General features: G+C 49.3%; 5 protein-coding genes across 5 annotated transcripts; 2 read left to right on the top strand and 3 right to left on the bottom strand.

Annotated features, from left to right (window-relative positions):
* Positions 1–1,720: 1,720 nt before the first annotated feature.
* CkaCkLH20_03551 (sodium/hydrogen exchanger family protein) lies at positions 1,721–3,568 on the top strand (the record flags this gene model as incomplete). The annotated part of the gene is made up of 3 exons (XM_038886270.1): positions 1,721–1,970; positions 2,034–2,848; positions 2,897–3,568. The coding sequence occupies 3 exons, from the start codon at positions 1,721–1,723 to the stop codon at positions 3,566–3,568; spliced, it is 1,737 nt and encodes a 578-aa protein (XP_038748112.1).
* A 235-nt stretch (positions 3,569–3,803) lies between these two features.
* CkaCkLH20_03552 (uncharacterized protein) lies at positions 3,804–4,994 on the bottom strand (the record flags this gene model as incomplete). The annotated part of the gene is made up of 1 exon (XM_038886271.1): positions 3,804–4,994. One exon carries the CDS (start codon positions 4,992–4,994, stop codon positions 3,804–3,806), a length of 1,191 nt encoding a protein of 396 aa, XP_038748113.1.
* Positions 4,995–9,215: 4,221 nt separating this feature from the next.
* CkaCkLH20_03553 (major facilitator superfamily transporter) lies at positions 9,216–10,990 on the top strand (the record flags this gene model as incomplete). The annotated part of the gene is made up of 5 exons (XM_038886272.1): positions 9,216–9,484; positions 9,535–9,541; positions 9,598–10,047; positions 10,104–10,682; positions 10,742–10,990. The coding sequence occupies 5 exons, from the start codon at positions 9,216–9,218 to the stop codon at positions 10,988–10,990; spliced, it is 1,554 nt and encodes a 517-aa protein (XP_038748114.1).
* A 379-nt stretch (positions 10,991–11,369) lies between these two features.
* CkaCkLH20_03554 (NAD dependent epimerase/dehydratase) lies at positions 11,370–12,867 on the bottom strand (the record flags this gene model as incomplete). Its single annotated transcript, XM_038886273.1, has 8 exons — positions 11,370–11,532; positions 11,585–11,862; positions 11,939–12,042; positions 12,105–12,177; positions 12,241–12,357; positions 12,412–12,524; positions 12,595–12,776; positions 12,827–12,867. The coding sequence occupies 8 exons, from the start codon at positions 12,865–12,867 to the stop codon at positions 11,370–11,372; spliced, it is 1,071 nt and encodes a 356-aa protein (XP_038748115.1).
* A 3,944-nt stretch (positions 12,868–16,811) lies between these two features.
* On the bottom strand, positions 16,812–20,035 carry CkaCkLH20_03555 (monocarboxylate; the record flags this gene model as incomplete). The annotated part of the gene is made up of 4 exons (XM_038886274.1): positions 16,812–16,938; positions 18,528–19,187; positions 19,265–19,640; positions 19,822–20,035. The coding sequence occupies 4 exons, from the start codon at positions 20,033–20,035 to the stop codon at positions 16,812–16,814; spliced, it is 1,377 nt and encodes a 458-aa protein (XP_038748116.1).
* Positions 20,036–20,709: the final 674 nt, after the last annotated feature.

Genomic DNA, 20,709 nt, shown 5'->3' on the forward strand with positions numbered 1-20,709 from the left:
TAGGTATTAGCATTAAATATTTCCTATATCTATTAGATATTATAGTTAGCTTATTTAAGCTATTCCTTAAGCATATTATTATTATTACTATTATTATTATCTTTTATTCTCTAATCCCTAAGTTCTTAAGTAAGGTTCTTCTTAATAGGGGCCTTCCTAGCGCTAGAGGAGGATCTAGTACTAGGGGTCTTTCTAGAGAGTTATAAAGATATTATAATACTATTAGTAGTTTTTAAAGGGTAACTTACTAAATAGGAGTAATTAAAGTATTATAGCTAGCTAACTAATAGTAGGTTTATATTAGTAGTAAGTTAGGGATTAAGAACTATAAATAATATTAAGTTATTCTATAGGGCTTATTTAAGTAATTATAAGTCTTTAAAGGTCTTAGTAATTAGTTAAGTCCTTAATAAGAGTTATAGAGTAATTATTACTTAGGTATAGCTAAAAGTCTTAAGTGAGAATTATAAGTTAATTGCTAAAGAGCTATAGAAGTCTATTCTTGAGCCGAGCTTAAGTCCATCCTATATATAAGTCCTTTCCCTAGTATATACCCTTATACCTTAGGTTGAGCTAGATTATTCTAATTAAGAATAATTATTTAGCCTCTAAGTCTAACTAGATTATTTTAATCCAAAATAATCCTTATCTTATCGTTATATGACTTATACTATAGTTCTTCCCTTCTGAGGATCCCTGACCGTCTTTATGTCACTAGGTTATATATGTCCACATTAGCCGCCGAGAGCCCAGCGGGGTTGTGTTGGTAGCTAAGCCCAATGGGTTGTAACACTTTAATCCCTTAATACCTTTAAGAATAATATCCCTTTTTATTTAAACTATATTAATAATATTCTTTTTATATATTATATTAATAAGAATATTATAATAGATATTATCTTTTTAAAGAAATAAATAATTTAGTAATAATATATAGATTATATAATATTATAGTAAAATCTAAACTTATTTATAGCTTAAATAGTAATTAAAATAAAGTATAAGCTATTATTAATCCTTAATATATTATAATATAATAAGCTATATAATAATATAGGGTTTAGCTTATTTAATATCTTAATAATAATAGGATAATATATAGAGGTATTAGTTAGGATCTAGATATATTAGATATAAAGTTAATAGTTTTAGATATATTAGGTATAATTAGGCTTAAATTAATCCTTATTACTAAATAATAGCGCTAATATAGGAAAGGTAATATATAACTAAATATAGAATACTAATTAGCTGCTGCGGATAGCACTACTCACTCGGTCACTGCTCGCGGCTGCGCCGCCGAGATTGAGATTAATGATTGATGGTAAACTCGCCCAATATGCTATTTTCAATGAAAACTTTGAGTGAGATGAGAATTATCTACTTCCAATGGAAGGCTTATGACCGCAAACATGTGAATGGCTCACCTCACTCAATGCTCAGAGGGCCCGGGTGAGGATTGACGTCATTCGGACAGTGGCCCGCGCCCGTAAAACCCGCCAAGCCCAGCAAATAAACAAAGGGATCGCCAAGCAGATGCGTCAATTTTGCAGCTTCACCTGACCACCTCACCTCAATCGGGACACAGTGCCCGGACATCATTGCCATCAATTTTACTTAAAACTCATGAAGAACTGATTCGCTGTCTCATTCGAATCGTAAAACTCATCGAAACAACAGTTGAGCGTACGTTACGTACGTTCCGTCTCAATGGCTCACGATGGCCGCAAACGAATTCTCACTGGCTTACCATGAGCCCTCCATCACGACAATCATCATCCTCTCCGGCTTTCTCCTCCTCCTCAACACCGTCAACTACGGCCTCGACAAGCTCGTGTACTGTGGCCTCATCGGACAGGTGTTCCTCGGCATCGCCTGGGGCACGCCCGGCGCGAAGTGGTTGTCGGAGGAGATGGAGAACTCCATCATGCAGTTGGGATATCTCGGTCTCATACTGATCGTGTATGAAGGTGAGACCTATTTACTATTCTCCATCTACTCTGCGCAATAAAATCTTACTGACAACGTTCAAGGCGGCCTGTCCACATCCTTCAAATCCCTCAAAGCGAACCTCCTCCTCTCGACCGGCGTCGCCATCACGGGCATCGCGGTACCCATCGGCCTCTCCTTCACACTCCGCTCCCTAGTCGGCGCGTCGCCGCTCCAGGCCTTCGCCGCCGGCGCGGCGCTCTGCTCCACCAGCCTCGGCACCACCTTCACCGTCCTCGGAACCAGCGGCCTCAGCACGACGCGTCTGGGCGTCGTCCTCACCAGCGCGGCCATGATGGACGATGTCGTCGGGCTGATCATGGTGCAGGTGGTCTCGAACCTCGGAGGCGGCGACTTCAACGTCGTGACAGTCATCCGGCCGGTCTTCGTGTCGCTGGGATTCGCGACCGTGGTGCCCGCGGCGTGTAGACTTATCGTACAGCCCGTGACGGTCCGTCTCAACGCTGCTCGTGAGAAGAACCCGGGCTCTAAGCTCGATAAGGTTTTGCGACTACGTCAGACGGCAATGGTCATTCATACGATATGGCTGTTTGGGCTGGTCGTCGGTGGAACGTTTGCTGGGACGTCGAGCTTGTTGGCTGCGTACGTTGCCGGCGCTACGGTCAGTTGGTGGGACTCCGAGGTGCCGCATGCTGTGGCCAAGGTCACCAAGAAGACTGATTCTCCCCAAGTCGGCCAAGGTGCCGACCAGAAGGGCGTGAAAGCTGGTCCATCCGGCGCTGCGGAAGAGCAAGCGGATACGGCCTCCCCCGAGTTGGCCTCAGACAATTCTGGCGCTGAGATCTACGAGCATTACTACAATCAAGCGGTCGAGCGTGTGTTGAAACCTTTCTTCTTCGTAAGTTTACTTTGTTGCATTATTCGTGTCTGAGCTAACCAAGCCAAGGCATCCATCGGGTTCTCTGTCCCCATCACCAGAATGTTCTCTGGCCCCATCGTGTGGCGGGGTGTTGTCTACACCATCCTGATGATAATCAGCAAGATGCTGTGTGGCGTTTGGCTCTTGTCTTTTGCTAGTCCTCTTCAATCCGTCCAGAAGCTCGTCAAGAAGATTTCGGGCACCGGGAAGAAACAGTCCAAGAAATTGGCACCTGGGGCGCAGTGTGCCGGACGTGCATCGGACCCGTCTTCGAACAACGGCAACGCGCAGCAGCGGCAGGAAGGCGAACAGGGTGGTCAGGTGGAGAACATCCCTCTTGAGTCTCCGGAGACGCGTCAACCCGGGGCGGCTCCCAACAACGCATCTCCTCAGCCGGAGATGCCCGTCTCCGTATACCCGGCTTGCATCCTCGGATTCGCCATGGTCGCCCGCGGCGAGATCGGCTTCCTAATCTCTGCCCTCGCCGAGAGCACGGGCATCTTCAGCGGCACTTCGGGTAGCCCCGCGGAGCCATCGGAGATGTTCCTAATCGTGACGTGGGCCATCTCACTCTGCACCATCATAGGACCGATTTGCGTTGGTCTTTTGGTGAACCGAGTCAAGAGACTGGAGCTGCAGAGCGGAAAGAGCACTGCTCAAGCCGGCCGTAACGTCCTCGGTGCGTGGGGAGTGAGCTAGACGGAGATGTGCCGTCGTGCCGTTCTTGAGAGTTTTGAGCCAAGTCTTCGCGGCATAATCGCCTCAAGATAGCACAGCCTCGGCAGCTAGAACTTCTGTCGGATTCGCAAGTTCACACGAACCAGGTCTAGTCGTAGTTTCTGAAACCAATACCAAGACTTTGACGTCTCTGACATTGCTGCAATGTGCCATTCGACCCCATTCATGCAACGAGTGATAGTGTTCCCTTCTTGAGTCATGTGGCATCGAGGCCAGGACCCTGTAGCTGTTTCTGCTGCCACCACGACTTCAGGCCGTCCACGTCGCACCACTCGAACTGTCGAGGCTCCTCGAACCACCACCTATTCCCAGGTCTTGGCCGGTCGCTGACGTACTTCTTGAGGCAGCCGCCGTCGAACCGGTGATTCTTGACGCCCACCAACAACACCACGCTGCCGACCTTTGGATTGAACTGCTCTGCTTCGAGGAAAACTGTCAAGATGACCTGCTTGCTGGTGCTCGGGTCAACGAGCCGTGCCGTTCTCTGTTTGTGCGGAGGCATATGGGAAGGCTCGAGTTCCGATAGCGATGCGATTATCGCAAGCACGTTGACGGACCAATTTTGCTTGTAGGGTAGGTTCGGTATGGATTTGAGGTTCGTCAACTTCAGCGGGATGCTTGGGTCCGTCCAGTCGCGCGGTAGGGCCACGGGCGCTCCGATGTCCTTCACTTGAGCTCTTCGTTGTGTTGCTTTGGTCTCCGAAACTTGCATTACTTCGAATCCTTCCTCGGCATCTTCCTCGTCGTCCTCATCGGCCGTGTGTTCGCGAGGGACTGTTTTCGGAGTCGGTCGCGGCGGTCTCGTTGGAGTTGTCTCGCGAGGATTGGTCCGGCAAGTTTTGTTCGTACTTTCCGGTATCTCTGGAGCGTCCAAAGCGTCGAGATCCAAGTCGCTGTCGGATACCACCAGCTCATCTTCTGGCGCAGGCGGCTGCTGCTGCTCTTGTGGAGCTAGATCGGGCTCGGTGATTGCGCGATGCCATCCCACAGTGACAAGATCCTCGACAATGAGATAGACCATCTGTCTCGCCCGTCCCGTATCATCGTCCGTCGTACCGACGTTCTGGATATGCACCGTAGCCTCGCCGAGACGGACGTACGCCCCGACTCTCACAGCTCCTGTATCGAGGAAGCGGTGCATCTCTCCGCGCAGAAGCGCCTGTATGCACAGCTCTCCATCTCCCAGTAGCAGCCTGATAGCCCTCCATCGCTTCGACCGGGCCACGGGGAGAGTATCGACGGCTTCAATAAGGAAGATGGAGCCGGGGATGCAGTAGCGCGTTCGGAGGAGGTCGTCGATGAGGGGTTTCGGGGCGAATGGTTCGGCATCGTCGACAAATGCTATCTCGGCTGGGGTCGTCGAAGTATGGGGCGTGTGAGTGGACATGTGGGCGCGATCATCGTTTCGTGGAACGCGACGGGATCGCGACCGCGTGAGGTGCAAGTCGGTTGGTGTTTTTGTCAGATTGGGACTTCGACGGAAGCGGAAGCGGACTTTGGCTGACGGGCAGCTTTGGATTGGCGGGCCTGTCCACTGAAGAACCGCTGCACGTCATGACGTAGGTTCTGCTAGCGCCTGGGGATAACCCCTGACAGTGACAGGCCACCCGCTGTCAATGCAACTGTCTTCGGCTCACTCTCCGAACAAGACAACCTCTCATCTAATGGATTTGTGTACTGTCGCTTCATCGTCTGATTTCAGTCAAATTCTCCTCACATACTCATACATCTTCATGCTTATGAGGAATAGCAAGATAAATCTGTATCACTTCAAAAGAGAAGTCCATTTGCCACCCATCGCCATTGGTTGATAGAGTCCACCTGAGTAAATGAACTGTTCACTTAGTTTTCTTCATATCATTTCTATTGTGATTATATGGAGAAAAACTATTACTTTCCCTTGAACAGCGTAGACATGAAATCTTCTTCTTCTCTATCGTCCACTATGCCTCAAGAGATTGGGTGAGGGCAACAAGTTAGAGGTTTCTTGAAGCACATATATAACATACAAGAAAGAACTATAAATGTGAATCTTATGAATTACATCACTGCTGCAGTTGGAATACTGCAGTCCATGTTTGTTCCTGCTTCCTGGAGGAGGTAGGGGCCTATTACCAAGACCTGTAACAGAGGGACCTCATGATGTTGCGAAATGGAGGCAGAATATGTATTATTCAGATCACGTGTGTTGAAACTCCTCCTCTCCAAGAGCCTTGAAGCCCAGTAATCTTGATAACAGGAATAGGATCTCCAGAAGAATTGTATTTAAGATGGTATTAGCTAGAATGCCATCCGCCTTCATTCCTCTCTTTAGACTTAGTAGCGAACACAGTATGATGGGAATAGCGTCCCAGCTTCTATCAGCAACCCTCATTCTATCGTTGCTCGTATGAGGCGAACTTCAATAGGCAACTGGCACACTGACAAGTAGTGGGTGTCTTTATGCGTTCATTCCACAAGCTGCTTCCGCGGAAGTAATGGGAACACCCAATAATGACAACGGCTAACACAAATCATCTCAGTAGTTGATAACGCAAGTGAAAATGGAGACTTATCTTCAGAATACAGGTCGTAAAACCCTTAGATACTTCATGATGAGAAATACGGTCTATGAAGTGGCGATAAGGATGGTGATGTGAATGATGATGTGGATGATTATGAGGATGGTTATGGGGATGGTTACGAGCATGGTGATGACACAAGACAACAGATTCTCATGATAATCTGTGTCAATTTCATCGGGCTACGCTGGTCTTTGACGTAGCTCGTTTAATCTCTAGAGATGCGATTAGGAATCAAGTTTAAACCGGAGCCCCGGTACAACACGATTGATGGGAATTATCAACCTTGGGTCACGAGCGGCGTGGATTTCGTCCTCACTCTCATGTATCTACGTCAGAACTCAGTCGATGAGCGTCGCCTCATTTATGTGAATCCCGATAAGTGACATTGAGACTACTTCAAGCTCGTGGGTGAATACTCGATAGATGATAGATGGAGTCAGAGACTGTTACCCAAATTCAACAGCTGCAGTGTAAGACACCATACCGAGTCACATCGCATTCGTTCAATGTCATGGAATAAAGAAACGAAGTTTAACTTTCAAACGGACAACTTGATGTAACAAAATTGCGTTCCCAGACACTAAATACATGCATGTACTAAGATGTCAAATCGTGATATCGCCATAGACAGTACTCTCAGGCAATCATAAGTGTGACTTCATCCTAGCCGTCGTGCTCAGATGATACGCGAGTTTCACAAGCTCAAGCACATGGTTAATCCGTTGACATTGGCAATAAGTACCAATAAAGGAGATACCTGTTGGCAACTCTCTAGCGGTTGCCACACAGAAAATAATCGAGACCATCCCTTTTCACGCCAAAGATAACATTGAAGCAATTGGGAAGTGCGCCTAACATCAGGAAGCTTCCAGCACAGTCAATAACTTGCGTAAGTTGTAACTCAAGAACTTCCAACAGTTCCACGAGATAAATCGTCTATTTGTAGTTGTTGACTATGCTCTTAAGGACAGAGGCAAGTTGTCGCTATCTTCATGTCCGCCCTCCACGCCGGTCATTGAACCATCAGAGGCAACACGTCAGTCGATATGGCAACGTGATAAGTCGCGGTTAATAGAGCTGAAACAATGTTCTCAGTGAGAACTTGCATTCTTGCTCGAACTATCAATGATTTGAATGAAGCTTTCTCTCAAGAGAAGTGCTTTGCGAACGCGACATATTTACATATGATACATCTTGTCATTGCTTCTCTTATCTAGAATATGTTTTAAATATTGCTTGAAGGGCATTTCCTGTTGTGAGCGTCAGAGCTTCCAAGGTCCAGCAGTCTACCGGTGCCGCCCCGCCGGGCACAATGTCACATAATGGTTTGGTTACTGAAACAAAAGGCCTTGGCCCGAATCCGAAGAGCTGGAACGGCAGGCTTCACGGCACCGGGATGGGACACGCCGCATCTATGCCGGCCGCTCTGCCGCCAAGACCTTAACCGCTTGCTTGCGTATTGCTGGGACTGCTCCGGTCCGGACTTAGGGGGGGAATTTCTGGTTGTTTGCGCCTCACGGGAGATTGGAGACATCCGGGAGGGGAGGTCTTTGGGGCTTATGTCTTGTCGCCCGTTCCGCGTATTCGCTAATGCAAGCTGTAGCTGGAGACATCAACCCCCAACACTGGCCATTAAACAAGGAGAAGCTATGATTAGCCTATTGTTTGTTGGCAGGACTAGAAATTTTCAGCGACGCTAGGCCATTCCAGATCCCAGTTCACTCGCTGTCGCTTTCTTCCGTCATGGAGATAAGAACCAGGGTTCACCAGCGGGTTCTTGCAAATGCCCGGTGCTGCGGCAGGATCCGCGGCCATCGTCTTTTGGGCGGGTTAGCCAATTTCAAGACCTTATTTCCCCGCAGGGGCCCAGGGAGCGGCAACGCCATCGTCCGGCACGAGTTATGCAACCTCCCGGAGGACTTATGCAAGCGCCGGGTCCAGATGACTCCATGCATCGCGGGAGTTGCGAAGCCAACACCGAAGGTTAGGACGCATTGGGAATAGTGACAATGAGGTACGACCAGTCACAGCACTCATGATGTTGAAATCCGTATGTAAAGCTAGAGCTCTGCAGTTAGTCGGAGTTGGCTGAGAATTAGCTGAGAGTCTGACCTGACGTCCTGGACTAAGACTTCACGTGTTCCCTCAACCCAATAGCCCAAGTTTAAACGCGCAGAAGCGTCACCAGCTGATGTTCAAGCTTTCGATGCCGCGTTGATTCCACGCGCATGACTTACGATCACCCAGTCTCCCCATATCAAGCCTGTTTTTGAGGCAATACGACGTATGCTGTGAATGCGAAAAAGGGGGCCCAAGGCTGCGGTTCGCACCACGGATTTAGCATCGGTTACAATCACCGAGGATCTGGCCCGATTTACGAAGGTGGTGCTCATCTGATGGTTTGACAGCAGCGATACGATGCTTGGGCCAGGTTTCTGACATCGATCAGATTTTGCGACGCCACGGACGACAGGAGACACAACTCGAATGGCATATTGGAACCGGATGGAATTAGGGAACCAGGCAAAATCCCGTACCCCCAAAGACGCCAAAGCCCCGTGTCTTGTCAGTTCAACTCCGTCTCTCTCATCAAATGGCTCCCGACCGCCAGCGATCAAGGGGGAAGGATCCCTGCAGCGCATCAGTCGCAAGCCAATCGTGTGCGAGCTCGCCTTCGCATTCCCTTCGATTCTCGGTTTCGGTTTCTTTTTCACTGGCGGATGGGGCCTAGTCCCAGCATGGCGGACGAAAACCAGGCGAACGGGTTGGGCGCAAGGGCCCGGATGATGCACAATATTGTGCAACGGAGCCGTTCCCCCTGTTAGTTGCCGGCATCCTGCTCGTGTGCATGTTCCCTCCGATGTTGAATATAATGTTACCTTTTCCCGGGCTGAAAATTCCAGAATATTTCTTGCGGCTCATGCCAAGCGCACCTCCTCGATTATACAGCTCAGACTTCGCAAAAGCACAGCATTTAACAAGCAAAACCGACTCACACAACGAACACCTTTCTGAACCGACTGCCTCAGCATCCATTCAACAACATGGCGGACCCAAGGTCCTCGAGCTCTGCTCCCAGAGATGTAGACATGGAAAAAGGACTGAGTCCTAACGCTTCCGACCTCGAAGGCGCAACCATCAGGCCCGATTCCAGCCCCGAGACTTCAGAAAACAGAGACGAAGCCCCGAAGGAAGACCAAGATCCCAATATCGTCGACTGGGACGGGCCCGACGACCCTGAGAACCCTCAAAACTGGCCGATGCAACGAAAATGGCTGAACATCGGCGCCATATCTCTGTTGACTCTAGTAACGTGAGTTTCCCCTTTCCACAACTATGTGTTTCATCAGCTAACAGCTACAGACCTCTTGTAAGCTACATCTTTTCGTTTACTCTTTTAGAGAAAACCTCTGACCATCTTTGCAGGGCTCCTCAATGTTTGCGCCCGGTATCCCTAAGATCATGGTCGAGTTCAACGAGACATCGTCCATGACTGCAACTTTCGTCGTATCCGTTTACATCCTCGGCTTCGCCTTCGGCCCTCTAATCGTCGCGCCTCTCAGTGAGGTCTACGGCCGTCGGCCTTTGTACATCGTCGGAAACGCCCTCTTCACCGCATTCACTATCGGTACGGCACTTTCGCAGAACATGCCGATGATGATGGCTTTCCGCTTCCTGATGGGACTCGCTGGATCTGTGCCTATTACGATTGGCAGCGGTAGTATCGCAGACGTCATGCCCATCGAACTCAGAGGACGCGCCATGTCGGCGTGGGCGTTGGGTCCTCTTTTGGGTCCCTGTATCGGACCGGTTGCCGGAGGCTACTTGATCAAGGCTGCTGGATGGCGCTGGATCTACTGGCTTGTGGTTATTATTGTAAGTTGGCCTTCATGTATGACATCGGTATCTTCGACATCTAACTGGCTTCACAGGGTGGCGTATTCATTCCGCTCTCGTTCTTCATGATGAAAGAGACCTTCGCTCCCGTTCTTCTCGACCGCAAAGCCCAGCGCCTCCGCAAGGAGACTGGCAACCCCAACCTCCGCAGCAAGCTCGAGACCTCGGCCAAGGTTTCCGACAAGTTCAAGTTCGCCATTATCCGACCCTTGAAACTGCTCTTCGCAACACCCATCGTCACCCTCATGGCTCTCTACGTCGCCGTTACCTACGGAATTCTCTACCTGCTCATCACTACATTTTCTTTCGTCTTCAGGGACTTCTACGGCTTCGATGAGGGAACTGTCGGTCTCACCTTCTTGCCTGCCGGTATTGGTATGATGATCGGTGTGATGGCTTTCGGACCTCTGACCGATCTCATTGTGAAGAGAAACAAGGCCAAGGGTCTGCCTCACAGGCCAGAGATCCGTCTCAGCCCCATCATGGCGATGCCTTGTGGTGTTGTTCTCCCCATCGGTCTCTTCATCTATGGCTGGACTGTTGAGAAGCGCGTTCACTTCATCGTTCCCATGCTCGGTGTTGTCGTTTTCAGCATTGGACTTATGGGTGTTATGGTACGTCTACCTCACATTTGACTCATCGATATTTATCGCATACTAACAAACCAACTCAGACCTGTGTTCAGAACTACCTCCTCGACACCTACCCTCGTTACGCCGCCTCAGTTACTGCCGCACTCGCGGTCCTTAGATCTCTCGCAGGAGCTCTATTGCCCCTTGGTGGTCTGGAGATGTACAATGCTCTCGGTCTCGGCTGGGGCAACAGTCTGTTGGGCTTCATCGCCCTCGCTCTGGTTCCTATCCCCCTCCTCTTCTACCTCTTCGGTGAGCGTATCCGCGGCAAGTTTCAGCCCAAATTGTGATCGCTAGATTGCACGAGCATCCACATGAATTACATGTATCCATGGCGTCGGCGTTTGGTCTAGCATTAGAGCATCATTGCATTAGAGGGGGATTTCAGCGATCAAACTTGACTCGTATTGTAGTTGTTTGACAGAGGTTTATCTGACGAAAGGGCTTCATGTTACATAATTCGAGAACAATTATCGGTATATAAACCAAAAGTACGATATTGGAAGTTTGACTATTGAAAGTAGTTGGCGAGACAGGATTCTCTAGTAATATCCATCTAATAAGCGTGATGAAATTGGTGATGACCTGTGGATAATGAGCGGCTGTTTGGGGAGTGCAGGAGATGAGGAGAAGAAAACATAATAATGCAGAGCAATGAGAGCAAGTCTTTCAGTTTGCAGAAGGGGTCAACAGCTCGCTGAAGAGCGATGTTTTGACCGTATCGAGTTCCAAAATATCCTCAACCTCATCGTCAATGGAAGCCAAGAACTTTTCCCGAGTCCACTTCGGTTGCCAACCTAGCTGACACGAGTTCTCGGAGACGAGATTGCCGCTATTCATATGTTCAATAAGTTATCCGGGTTAGGAATTGAGAATGGACTTACCTCGCAGTTCCCATTGCGCGTATGTACAACTTTGGAAACCCAAGGGCCTCCGCAGCCACGTCGTCGCTGGGCCAAACCTGGGCGGCTGGCTCGGTCACGAGTCCTCTGGCGTGCAAAACCTCAGCCAGTTTCTGCATGACATCCCACCAAGACACCTGATGAGCTACGCCAAAGTAGTACCCCTTCGCGCCACTCGGGATGGGCTCTTTCAGGAGAGTTTTCTCCGTCAAGATGGTGTAGAGTTCAGCCAAGTCTGAGACGTGCACTGCTGGGGCATTCTGTGCGTCGCGATAACGTTAGCGGTTTGCGAACATACACACGTCCCCTTATCTTCTGGGATACCAAGTGACTTACTCCATCCTCGTCGAACTTGTGCACGACCTTGTGCTTGATGCTGGATCTCACGAAAGCTGGAATATTGACAGATAGCTTTCGTCCCTCGCCAGTGCCTCGCCCATCTAGCAGAATGTAAGCAAGACTGAACAGAACGAAAGGTTATTCAACAATGGTAGTAACTCACAAACGACGGGCACCGGAACGTTGAAGGCTGTCACGCCAAGAGCTTCGGCTTTCTCCACGACGAAGATACTAGTCTTCCAAAAACACTCACGTCAGTTTCTCAAGCTTCAAGTTTGCATTTCACCCGAACGTCTTACCAGCCGTGCATGGTTGGGTCCTCCAATCTCTTTCTCCTTTTCAAAGAGCTGATCGGTGTCTCTGACCACCCCAGCTGACCAGCCACCAACCGGGAGAAAAGTCGTAGACACTCCAGTCTGTTGAGAATGATGAGTAAGTCGTTGATGTCCTAGTTTCTTCAGGTAACATACGTATATGAAGTAGACATCTCGCCCGGTGCTCATACGACGCTCGCCGAGACTCTCGATGAGACTAGACACGGGGCGCTGGTCGATGACACCTGCGGTGTATATAACGAAGTCAACTGGGAAACGTTAGCGGTTTCTGCAGCCATTTTTCGGGTAGATACGGCTATGGGATCTTCTGAATCATACTGTCGTTGTCGGCGACGACTTGCTTCACGGCTCGCTCATCGGCGAGGTCAAGCTGGACCACGTGAACATTCAAGTTCGCTAGCTTTTCCATCTGTTCCTCAGATCGAACGGCAGCGAAGAGGTTGGCTGTCTTGATTGGGCCACTGCTGCGAGCGAGGAAGTTTGCAAGAACGGAACCGCCACTTGACATGTTAGTCATCACATCTCGTGCAAAAGAATAAGGCCAACATACATGTAACCGGCAGCGCCCGTGATGAGGATGTTGTGGCTCATGATGACTAAGTAGTGTAGAGCTGAAAGACTTAGGTTTGATAAAGTTGTTTGTGTTGTTCTGTCTTCAATGCTCTTGAGCTTTCAATTTGCGTCCAGTATTCTGCATTTATATCCATCCTCATTGCTTCCGGTGATAAGACTATGAAATTTTGCAACGTTTCTGTCGGCCTCGCTGCATAATGCTAATGCTTCGGCCGGACTTGAATTATTCAGATGAGAAACCGACCGATTACACAGCTACCTATCCAATCGGACATTCATTTGCAGCATCGCCAAAATGACAGCCGGAAACGCGCGCGATCCCGGAGCTTGGCTGACGGACCAATCGCGGACTGGATTTTGGGCAAATGTCCGAAGTGCGTAAGCACTCCGCAGGGCGCCGCCCAAATCCATGCTTACTAGTCATACAGAACCAACTTAATACCTCGCTAATCCTCGGAATTCCAGTTACGGGCCTTACTTTCTCAAGGTACAATTGAATTGCTATACCATGGAATCCCGCGGAGACCCAGCAGTGGCCGGGAAACGACCAAGAGCCCGGCCGGCGATATCTCGCCGCTCAGTAAGCTGAAGCTGTTCTGATCACTGAATCACAAAAGCTGATACTACCAACAGTGTGATCAATGCCGCTCTAGAAAGGTTCGCTACAGGTTCTAGACTCTCTAGAAATAATGAGATCGCTGAATACCAAGACGAGCAGATCGGTTGCGATCGAAAGTCGCCCTGTTCGAGTTGCGTTTCTGCTAGAGTTGACTGCACCCACAGCGCTGTCTCATCTAGTGTGTCGACTTCCAAACAGAGAGTTCTGATTTCCGCTCAATAGTAAGTCTTGCTTATGTGGCAGACTACGAAGCCACTGTGAGAACCAAGGGAAAGACTATTGCTGATAATAGAGACCCTTTTAGTGAAAGGAAGATCGATGATATCGTGAAAGGCATTGAAGCCATCAAACACATGCTAGAGAAGCCTAAATTGTCTTCTCACTCAACTGTTGCTTTCGAGAAAGGTAGCTTGCTGGGACGACCACTGTCATCGCCACCTACCGCCGATGAAGATGCCGACAAAACCCACGATGCTTCAACCACGTGGGACCACTCAGCACATACCGTCAACCTCCTCAAGTCTATCTTAGAAGACGGAAACATCTCACCAAACCACGATAGCGCCGAGGCCTTGGGGGTTATTACCAGCCTTAATGATGTTATTCGAGTCATGGAAGACTCATCAACGGATCGGTGTCAACACTCATCAGAAAAAGTTGATGCGACATTTGCACATGGCTCCAGTCTAAGGATGCCTCCAATGGAAGCAGCTCTGAATGTGCTGCGCTGGGTAAAGAGTAAGTGTCGCAGACAATTCCGCTACAGACAAGAAAATCTAACGTCGGATCGCCCAGCTCGCGAAAGATACTTCCGTATTGCCAGAATAACAAGGGTGCTTCCTTCGGAGTACTTCGCAGAGGTTTGCCGAAAGATTTACTTTGCGGTTGATGATCACAACGAAATGGAGTTCATCCTCGCAAATGGGTACTTGGCCTACGTGTTTGCAGAGCATCTCGTCACCACTGGTACGAACGACTACCATGAGTACTGGTTGATGTGCCGCCGGAGTCTTCGCGACTCCGTGTCTCGACTGCCCCTCCTCCTACCCGCCTCTAAGGAAGCCATTGCAGTATTGACTGTTGCTGTACGTATAGCCTCCAATTTGGCAACTGGGGTCACCGTTCTTTTTACTTCGAAACACCACACGTGTTTGGTACGTCAGAAAAGCCTGCTGACATTATGAAGGCCTACGATGCGTTGGAAGACTCCAAAGCTACACTGGCTTGGACCTACATCTCGTCCGCAGCGAGTCTTTGTTACACATTGGGGTATCATCGCACTCAAACGCGAAGAGACAGGGACTTGTCTCTCCAGAGTACACAGGAAAACTTGTTTTGGTCTGTCTACAGTATCGACAGAGGCCTGTCTCTTCAGCTTGACCGACCTCCCAACATCCGCGACACAGACATTTCGTTTCTCTATGACCCCCGTGGCCAGCCACGAACAGTCAAGCTCGCAAGAATACAGGGAAAGACCTATGACCAACTGTACGGCCCGTCAGCTCTGTTGAGACCCGATAATGACCGAGGACATGATGCCGAGAAAATTGCCAAAGAACTGCGGGAACTGATACAGGAGATTCATACCGAGTTAGAGGTACTTCGTGCACTTTCAACCCTAGAAGTACCCTAACTGACCCGTCAAATGTTTACAGGAAGCCACCAGTCAAATATCCCACGCCAATGAAGATCCATTACGGATTCTGTATCTTCAGTGCCATTTGGTCTGCCATTCTTCACTTCTCACGCTCATTCTACGAGCCATTCCGACGGGGGAAATGTCTCCAAGCGGTGCTTCGGAAGAGTGTGTGGCCGTGGCGCGCCTGGCTCTAGATATACATCAACAGTGCATGGCCAGTATCCGCAGCTGCAGGACTAACCCGCAAGTTGTAAATAAGTACATAACTTGGTGAGTCATCCCTGTGATATCCCGCAACTTCCCCTTTACTCTACTAATATGGACAGCGCAATTGTGAATATTCCATTTCTTCCGTTCAGCGTTCTTTTTCTTCATATAACCAGAACATCAAACGTCGAAGATTTGGTGTGCCTGGAAAACTTTGCGAACTCTTTGAAGCCAGCAAAGACAACCCCTGAGGCATCAACTCACCCACATCAGCTATACTCATTACTTTGCAAGGCTGCAAGGCTTCATATTCAGTCCGACACAGCCTCAACCTCTTTGGACTCGGAAATAACAAACCCAGTAGGCTCATTTGACTTTCTGCGCCTGGCCGGTTTGGAAACCGGGGCTATGCTCAATGGAGATGGTCAGGTGTTGGGACTGAGCGACTGGTATCACGGAAATCAGCAAATGATGGCCCTTCTAGATGATGGAACGATGGATTGATACGGGATTGAAATAGTGTCCTTCTTTTTCTTTTCACAGAAAACCTCCATGGAACGTTGCGTTGCTGTTTCTGGTCCTTTCTCGTGTCCACCGGTTTTGAGGTCGGTTACAGTTCAAACGGGGCTGCTGTATCGCGGTTAAACAGACGTCAAGACAATGCTGCCTATGAAATCTTCTGTCCGTATATAATGCATAGGGTGACTCATCGTGATGTTTTTTTCTTGCACTCAGGAAGCCTCAAGTACCTTGTGCGATCATAAATCTGAGCCATCGGAAGGCAGACTTCTAAACACCGCACCACTCGAATTCAAGAAGATTTTCCAGCCTGGAGCAGTACTTTTGATAGAAATATCTGCCGCAAGAAGACTAAATCATGATTTTCGGGTCGTTCTACGGCTGCTGCAAGCTAATGGCTGATCTCAGGTTCGAGTTGTATTTATCCGAGGCTCAGTCGACAAACGTAACCATCAAGGGACACAAGCTCAAGCGCGGCACTGCCACACGTAGGTACCAAATAATGGTGATTCGTAATGATGCGTAGCAACGGAGATAGCTTTCTGGAAAAATATATAGATTGGTTCATATCTCGTCAACTTTTGAATGGATCTTGAGTGCTGCGTCCCAATAATTGGAAAAGAAGATTTCTCAAACCTATCCAATCCAAACGAACATTCACCTTTATCCGATCTCAAGGAAGAAGTATTTCAGCCACTATTCATCAATATGGACTTCTTCCACAAAGTAACGGGTGTGATATCCGGCGATAAATGGTATATCGATATCGTCCGCCCTTCGGGCACCCGCCACTTTGGGTCTTGCGAAGACTGCGTCATGAGCAACCAACGATCTTGCGAACATCGAGGTAAACGCGAAGACTACAAACAAGGAAACTACCTTCAGTACGGTTTCCGGACCCGCTCCAGATACCGCATTCGTCGACGCTGTCTCTGCTGCGGTAAGCATCTTAGCTTCAGCCAACTTTCTTGCAAGCTGTCAAAGAGTGGCAAAATCAGCGAATGTTCCAGCGTCGAAAGCCTGATCGCGAACCATGGCTACGATCTGAACGCGGATGCACTCACTGAAATGAATGAAGCCACCCCTCTGGAGGCGATCCCAAAGCCTGAGCCGACCGGGTTGTCACATTACCACGACGACACGAATATGCCGCTACCTGAACGGCCCACTTTGATTCGAGGAAAGCCACTTTCACTTATACTGGCCAAAAAGCTCTCGACTATCGAATCATGTCAAGAAGAACACTACGAGAGACCTTTTTTCCCCGTCGACATGAGGATGTCAAATCGACTTGTGCCTTGCAACATGGACAAAGATTGGTCTCCTTCAACACTTCTTGTCGACCCTCCGCCAGCATACGCGCGGTACACAGCTAGATCCAGGCGTCAACATTCTCGGGGGGCAACGGAATATTGAGGCTACTGGAGGGCTTTTCAACCATGGTGTTTTCGCAAGCTTCGTTGCTGGTTTTGGATCGAACAACTCATGAAAGAGGCAAGATCTGTCAAAGATAAACAGTTTGAAGCCTCAAGTGGTCTTCATTATTGATACTATACTACACCGCTTCCTCCAAGCTAGTAAATGTACTGGAAGAGAGAGTTGGAAGGGAGCTACAAAGGAGGGTTCGCTGAGAGAGTTTAGGTTAGGAGAGTAAGCTGCTGAGTAGTTACAATGACCTACTTTGTTTGGTCCCTGGGCGGGCGAAGGAAACATGTCAAGAACATTCAATGAGACTATAACCGGCAAATTGAGCCAAAGAATATTAACACAAAAGTACCCGGTCTTATGCGAGTCTTCTGATAAATCTGCGTTTCAATGAACTAAGGCAATATATCCAGAAAGCAGTTTAAATATGTAGGCTCAGTTGCAAAGCCCCGATTCATCTAGCTTCAACCCTCGAGGGCCCTTTTGTATGACAGCTGTACAAGTGGTTTTTGCAAAACCACTCAGAGCATACGTTACAGTGGAAGAGCTGTAAGATCTGCAGGTGTTGAGAAGTTTGAGTTTGCTTCAAGATATGAGAAAAAGCGAAAGTCAGCTCCTGGGTCTTGCTGGTTGCGGCATAAGCTCTGCAACCGCTTCGGAAATCACAGCAGCTCAGTTTGATCTGAGATATCTCGCCCTGATGGTCTAGCGGTATGATTCTCCCTTAGGGTTGTTCGAAAGCAATTCAGTATGGGAGAGGTCCCAGGTTCAATCCCTGGTTAGGGCCTTAATCTTTTGCCCTGCCCCCACATCGTTTGTGCGGTGGATCTGAGTTGATTTTTGCATCACGACCCATCTTAGTTAGGAGTGGATGTGTCTTTGCGACACTCAACTTGACTGAGACTTTTAAGAAGTGAACTTGGTTGGAGATTTTACATGTGCTTTTATTATCTACGTTGATCTTCGCATAACAATGCTGCTTTCGTGCCGGCCCCTTACATATTGGCCCTATATGCGTTGATGGTTAACTCTGAGTGCAATCGAGTTGAACTGAACCTCCTTGTCATATTTAATTTCATTAGGCATTAAGTGGCGTTGAGTCTATCTAGTCTAGTCTATCATGTCAGCGTCGTATGCCCTGAGGCAGTGACCATCTAAAGTCTATGTCTATGTCTAGGGTATCATAGTCTATGATTCAAACTCCAACCTTTCGCCATTCCTCTTGAACATGCAATCATTACACTTCCCAGCGTCAAACACACTCCTGACCATATCCAGGCGCTCGAGTAACCAAACTGACGCACCAGGGCGCCTCCCACCGGCGAGCCAAGGAGGAGAGCAACCGACATGACAGAATAAGCCATGCCGAGTCTGGTACCAATGTAGTTCCGGTCCTCCGTGATTTGCGTGAAAGTGGTGGGCTGCAGTGAGAAGAAGCTGCCGCTGCTGAAGCCATAAAAGACCACAACCACTATCAAGCCGGGCGTATTGCTGATTGCCATGAGGCAGAACGCCGAAACCGACATTATAAGCACCGCAACCGCCAGCATGTTCATCGCTCCGACGCGAGCCGCGAACAAGTTGGGGATGGTCCTGCCGAGAATCGACGCACCGTTCAGGATGGACAGCAGGTACGTCGCGACGCCCGACGTCGCGGTCTCGGTTGCCAGAGCGTACTTCTGGACATAGACGAACGGCGTATACATGCCTAAAAACACCAGGCAGCAGGCGCACACGAAAAGGAGGTAAGGGATGTCTCGGAACGCGGACCGGTCCACCCAAGCGCGTCGCTGGGCTGAGGCCTTTGGTGCGTGCATGCTCACGATGGAAATGCCCAGCGTCGTTAAAGCGATCAACGCCATGGTACGCACAGTCCAGCGGAAACCGATTTCCGGCTCAAGCGAGCGGAACATTATGGGAAGAACTAAGCTGTTGCGCGGAAAGAAAGAGAAAGTGTAAGTTAGCCCTATCCGGTGGGATACTTTGGTTCTTGTTTGTCGACTTACCCGCCAACACCGCTTCCCGCAGCCGCAATGCCTGTCGCCACGGGTAGCTTCGTGGTGAACCATGGCGAAAGAACAGCGACGCCCAAGACGGCGAGACTGCCCATTCCGACGCCGATGCAGAGGCCTTGCGACAACAGCAGTTGCCAGAGGTTGCTGCTGAGACTCTGGGTGATGGTTCCGACAACGATCAGCAGGGATCCCACCCACAGGAGCTGACGCGCATAGCCCAGGTCGAAGACTGGGCCTGCAATGAAACCCAAGAACACCATCAAGAAGCTCTGCAACGAGCCGATTGTGGAGATGGCGAAGGGACTGTACTCCTTCAGGAGGTCATCTTCGTAGTAAGCCTGAAAGGTTCCGAAGCTCGCCACGAGGCCTGGCATCGTACGTTATGTTAGCCTTGGTTCAGCATATTGAATCCTACGGAATCCATCTACGAGTCTATGCAACGGCTACTGTGTGTGCCCGCTTGCAGATACGTGCTTACATCGCATGGAAAGTCAGGTAGCACTGGGATGCTGGGATAATAGCGAGTCCGAGGTCTAAATTGAACTCACCCCACGTATTGAAGTAAATGAAGAACGACCCCAGAACTTGCAGCCATGCTTTCAAGCCACCGTTCGGAGGCGCCGCTGGTTTCGCAGGATGGAACTGTGGCGGTGATGATCCGTCTATGGCAGTTTCCTCGTCGATCTCAGAGAGGAAATTCGGGCTATCCTGGTCGGTGTCGTCGTGCCCGGTGGCCTTTTCTTTATCCGACGAAAATCGCATGCCGTGACTGGGATCACGTCGCATCGACGGATTAATGACGGAGGACCGTAGGGCGTCTCAGTTGACTGGTCCTTCTGACCTCTCTCTCCTCCCTCCTTTCCGTCCTTCACTTCCGCGAACCCTGAACGCGATGGCCGGTCATACAAGGGCCTGGGATGGTGTCGTGATTGGGGGGTTGTCTCGATCGGGTCGGTTGCGATATCGTATGGGAAACTTGTAAAATAGAGGCTAAACTCAAAAGAAGGATTCGGATTGGCCAAGACGGGTTAAAGGATCGCCCATGCAGGCAGGTGGTTGTGCAGAATGCAGAAGGTAGTACAGAGTAGCGTCGCTCAGTTCTCAACTCACGAGTCTCTCATTTCACATTACGAAGAGTTCGGTTCAATTCAAGCAGGCTATCGTTGGGTAGATGAAGCCGCAGAGGGCAGGTCACATTGCGCAAATCCTTCGAGCCCTCTCGGTATTGAGGAGAGTCGCCGGGGTTGAGGCATTTGAAGCTCGTCGAAACCTCGGTATGGTGGAGTTGCACTTTGGTAATTCCTGAACGATTGTGGTTAGGTTACATTGGGCGGTGACTGAGAAATCGTCTGTTAGTCCAGCTTCGGCCATACTCCGTTGTTTGGTGGCGGGGGGCTTGGGACGAGTTTTATTCTTCAATGTTCCGAGGCTGGTTC

Source organism: Colletotrichum karsti (genome assembly GCF_011947395.1).
Source record: "Colletotrichum karsti strain CkLH20 chromosome Unknown Scaffold9, whole genome shotgun sequence".
Lineage (NCBI taxonomy): Eukaryota > Fungi > Ascomycota > Sordariomycetes > Glomerellales > Glomerellaceae > Colletotrichum > Colletotrichum karsti.